The sequence below is a fragment of the Anser brachyrhynchus genome (genome assembly GCF_964034855.1).
Source record: "Anser brachyrhynchus genome assembly, chromosome: 3".
Classification (NCBI taxonomy): domain Eukaryota; kingdom Metazoa; phylum Chordata; class Aves; order Anseriformes; family Anatidae; genus Anser; species Anser brachyrhynchus.
The window spans coordinates 110,995,980-111,001,238 of NC_137696.1; the positions used below are offsets into that span (position 1 = coordinate 110,995,980).

The window sequence follows — 5,259 nt, forward strand, 5'->3', positions numbered from 1 at the left end:
AGCCTAAAGAGCCTGTTTCCATACACTGATGCAGCCTGACAACATTTTAAAGCTAACTATCCCAAATCTTAGCTTTATTTTGAAAGAGCTGGTAGCCAGGAACCTCATCCACATATTCCCCTGGGCAAGCATGTCACTGCTATTGTCATCTTAAAATGTATCGTGCTAAAATCTAGCTAAACCGTTCATGGTAGTGGGCAAGGAAATCCCATTCCAGTGTATGATTAGCTGGGTAAATATTTACTGCTGAGCCCATAAATAGTTTTTTTATTTGTTTATTTTATTTTTTTCCAGATCTGCTAGGTATTTCTCTTGGCCCAAGAAGCTTGAAAGTCTCAGTAAACATATATGAGCCTGAAAAAAAAAAATCAAGTTACACCTCATGTTATTTCTACATTGTCATACTGTCAGGAGCACCAGAGGTGGCACAGACCTCCAAGGACTAAGAAATGTGGCTCAGGTGCAGGCTGGTAGGTGTTTTCCTGGGACTGTCACTTGAATAAGGCATCCAGCCTCTGCTCTTACTGTTCCTTGTCCTCTGTGCTAATCTGCAGCATGGATATGAATGACATAGCCCAGGCATTTGAAGAAGATGACGGAGCTGTAGTTCATGCACACCCTCACTGGGTGACTGGGTGTTACATTTACTGTGTGGCTGTAACAGAGCAGCAAGAATGCACTTCCCCTGGGCTTCAGGTTTTGCTCTATAAATTGGTGCACGGATGTGTGACAGACAGTGAGAAAGGACTTTGCTCCTGTATTTCACAGGTTTCCTGAATTCACCTCTGCCTTCGCATGTTTTCACTCTCCTCCCTCCTGCGAGAGCTCAGGGACGAGGAAGGTCACTGCAAGGTCTGGAAGGGGCTGGGCCAGTGCTTTGCCTGTGTGTCTCCCAGAGCCTGAACTGTCTCCAGGGTGCCGTAAGGCCCTCGGGGCTACGTGCATGCTCCATGCCAGGATGAGGTCCAGCACATGACTCTCATCAATCCCCCACAAGTGGAAATCACAGAATCATTAAGGTTGGAAAAGACCTCCAAGATCATCTGGTCCAACCATCACCCTGCTACCAACATCACCCACTAAACCATGTCCCTAAGCACCACGTCCAGCCTTTCCTTGAACGCCCCCAGGGGCGGTGACTCCACCACCTCCCTAGGCAACCCATTCCAACGCCTGACTGCTCTTTCTGAGAAGAAATGTCTCCTCATTTCCAACCTGAAACAGGGCACAGGGTGCCCCCCAGGGTTCCCCTCGCTGGGTGGCACGATGACGGTGGGTACATCACAGCTACCACCTTTCTATGGACACAAGCCTAGAGGAGCAAAACTGTCACTTGGGTTGGCACCTTGCTATTCCCCTCCACTTACGAGCTTTTCAGAGGCCAGTAAATGGGCAAAGGCCAAAACCTACTGAAGCTGACCACTCTGCTGTGGCCAGAAGCAGTTCACTAATCACCTGTGGGGTTTGCAGGATCAGAGTCCTCCGAACTCACTAAAATGAAAGGACAATCAGATTTAAGGACAATAAAAGCAAAGACAAGAGCATGGTGATGGGCCTACCTGCACGTCGGGGTCCAGGGAGCACGTGTCCATCAGATTGTGAATTTGGAGAAAGCAAAAGGAAAGGGGAGTGCTTGCTCTTTCACTCCTGTTTGTTACGTGCTGTACAAGGTGCAGAGCACTATTCCTGGTAAGCAGCATTCACCGAGAAGCCATCACAGCGATCGTAAAGCACTCAGACACTCCTCGGGGTCAGTTGACCGCAGATCCAGAAAACACAGCTTAAAACGAGGACACGGACCTTCAGGAAAAGTGCACAGCATGCACAGAAAGTTTTGCCCTGTCGCTGCAGTGAAAACTTCACGGTCCCTGTTCGGTTCTCAGTGGCATGGTTACAAACCTACAGTATCTCAGTGTCCTGACAGGGAATTACTCTAGACTTGCACGAGTTCCTCTGAGAGCAAGATTTATGCTTTGTATTTGTTCCAAAACACCATATTTTTTTTTTTCTCTGACTTGTGCCATCAGAAGAAATTGTCTTCCCGCAGAAGTGCTGCACCACGGCTCTCAATTACTTAGAGATCCTCATGCTTTGTGTTTGATTTCTAAAAAAAACAAACAAACAAAAACAACAACAACAACAAACAAACAAACAAACAAACACATTTATACAAAATCGTTCAAGTGCACGACAGCTTAGAAGCACCTCGTTTTACAGCCGGGCAGGCTTATAAATAGCCGAGCTGTGCTTTGTGTGCAGCTGGTGCTTTGCTGGGTTTGGCCAGAAGAGGGTAGGGTTGGGAAAGGAGCTCGCAGCCCTATTGTGTTGGGAAACAGCAACGGGAAAACAAGCCCAAGTTTCTCCTCTGCACACTTGCACCGACCGGGTGCGAGAGTCAGCAGACAAACTCTGGAAGACCCTAAAGTAAAAAGAGAGCGGAAAGAGAGAACCCAATTAAAAAGCAGCTTTCTAGGGAAGTCTGTGGCACCGAAGAGGGAACCAGCAACAGTTTTCTGTGGGCTCACCCCGCCGATGGTCTCCCCGAGAACTGTCAGTCACTTTGCATTAATCAGAGCACAGGATTTATTTCTCGGCCGTGACTTCCAACCTGTGAATAAATAGCACTTTAGAGAGAGAATGGGACCTGAAAAGACTCTCGAGCACTGAGCAGAGGGGTGAGTTTTGCTGAATGGTTTCTTCTCTTTCAAATCTGCTGGAGCTTTCTAACCTCCTGCTTTCAGGCACGGCAGCCCGATGACTTGTCTTTTCACTGCAGCTTGTTGCATACCTCACCAGGCTTTCGTGACCGCAGGTTTGTTTCTGTAGCCTTTCCCACCACGACTCCAGGTCAGCCTGGTAACGTTTGCAACAGAGCTGACCTGGTGCCGATCTGCTTTCATGAGAAATTAAACCCACAAAGCTTTGAAACCAAACAGCGGGCTAAAAATAAGATAAAAATCCAATACAATTAAAATGGCAGGTGACTCTCGGTTTCCAGATGTGGACACTGATGTCTCAGAAAGGAATGAAGAGACGGAGATTGTAGTCAATGTCGGTGGGGTGAGGCAGGTGTTCTACGGAGATAACCTGAACCAGTACCCAGAAACGCGGCTGGCAGAGCTGATCAACTGCTTATCGGGGGGATACGATAGCATATTCTCCCTCTGCGATGACTACGATCCCGGAAAGAGGGAGTTTTACTTTGACAGAGATCCAGATGCTTTCAAATGCATTATCGACGTGTACTACTTTGGGGAAATTCACATGAAGAAAGGAATATGCCCCATCTGCTTCAAGAACGAGATGGAATTTTGGAAAGTGGATCTTAAATTTTTGGATGACTGCTGCAAAACCCATCTGAGTGAAAAAAAGGAGGAACTGGAGGAAATAGCCCGAAGAGTGCAACTGATTCTGGATGACTTGGGAGTAGATGCCTCCGAAAGTCGCTGGAAAAGATGTCAAAAATACATCTGGAAATTCTTGGAGAAGCCAGAATCGTCCTACCCGGCTCGAGTGATTGCCGTTCTGTCCTTTCTGTTTATTTTGATCTCCTCTGTTGTGATGTGTGTGGGGACCATCCCAGACATGCAGGTCACAGATGCAGAGGGGAATCGCGTGGAGCACCCGACCCTGGACAGCATAGAGACAGCCTGTATAGGCTGGTTTACCATGGAGTACGTGCTGAGGCTCATCTCCTCGCCAAATAAACTCCATTTCGCTCTGTCTTTCATGAACATAGTCGATGTGCTGGCGATACTCCCTTTCTATGTCAGCCTCACCTTGACCCACCTGGGAGCCAAGCTGATGGAGCTGAGCAACGTCCAGCAGGCTGTCCAGGCGCTGCGCATCATGAGGATTGCGAGGATTTTCAAGCTTGCACGGCACTCCTCGGGGCTCCAGACTCTAACCTATGCTCTGAAACGCAGCTTTAAGGAGCTAGGACTGCTCCTCATGTACCTAGCTGTTGGGATCTTTGTCTTTTCTGCCCTGGGTTATACCATGGAGCAAAGTCACCCTGAAACCTTATTTAAAAGCATCCCTCAGTCATTTTGGTGGGCAATCATTACCATGACCACAGTTGGGTATGGAGACATATACCCTAAAACAACACTAGGGAAACTGAATGCTGCCATCAGTTTTCTTTGCGGGGTGATAGCCATTGCCCTTCCCATCCACCCCATCATTAACAACTTTGTCAGGTATTACAACAAACAGAGGGTTTTAGAAACAGCTGCCAAGCACGAATTGGAGCTGATGGAGCTAAACTCGGCCGAGGGGAAAGCCGCAAGCTCCAAAAGCGAATTTGAAGGTCTTGTGAGGGAGGGCAAGGAGGGTCCTTTTTATAGCAGCAGGCTAAAAGTCTCCCACAGTGACACCTTTATTCATCTCCTGTCAGAAGAGAAACACTATAGGACCAGGCTTCAAAGCTGCAAATAAACTGTGAGCTGCTGTCAGCGCTAAGCTCTGGACGGGGACAACCTAACGATCAGCTACGGAAAGGACGCGAGGGATCTGTCAGAGTTGGGAGGGAGCACTGCTTTGCTTTTCCAATGTGAACGCAAATTAACCCTGGTACCTCCATCAGCAGTTGGTAAGACTTTGCTGTTATTACCCCAAATAAAATAGTAGGACTCCATTGGAATCAGGCTGCTTTATGATAAATGCATTCTGACAAAAACCATTTGTAACCATTTTAGAGACTGAAAAGTCCTTCCTGGCCGGTAAATGTTCAGTGATCTGAATGTGCAGCATTGCCAAACCAGAACTCTGTACCTATAACAATAAAGAACAACATCGCACCGAGCATGTCTTCCGGGCTGTGTTCAATGCCTTTGCAGCTAGGAAATCCATTCCCTAAGAAATTAAAGCAATCTCTCACCCATAATAGATTCAGGTTTATAGCAAAATGTTACAAGCAGTTTCAGCCTAGAGATATTGAAAGCATGAGCGTATGCCATGTGCAGAATAAAACAGGTAATGCATCATTTCATTTTTGTAAAATGTACCTTAGGGTTGACTTTTTGGATGTGTTCCTGTTTCTAGAAAAAAAAAAGTAAACAGTACCCAAAGCTATTTTTTTTTTTGGCAATGATGTAAACCAGAATCCATGTACTTTAAGAAGGAAAAGAAATAAATGTTTGTTCTAGCTTAAATACAACATCATGATTTATGGTTGCAAGGATCTTTCAGGAAGGCTTTATACTCAGGTAAGTTTCAAAACTGTAAGTTAATTTGTAATATTTTTACTTCACTATTAAA

General features: G+C 46.4%; 1 protein-coding gene across 1 annotated transcript; it reads left to right on the forward strand.

The window, feature by feature from the left end:
• The first annotated feature begins 2,152 nt into the window (after positions 1 to 2,152).
• Positions 2,153 to 4,803, forward strand: KCNF1 (potassium voltage-gated channel modifier subfamily F member 1). Its single transcript, XM_080587339.1, has one exon. The coding sequence runs from the start codon at positions 2,974 to 2,976 to the stop codon at positions 4,435 to 4,437; it is 1,464 nt and encodes a 487-aa protein (XP_080443465.1). The 5' UTR covers positions 2,153 to 2,973; the 3' UTR covers positions 4,438 to 4,803.
• Positions 4,804 to 5,259: the final 456 nt, after the last annotated feature.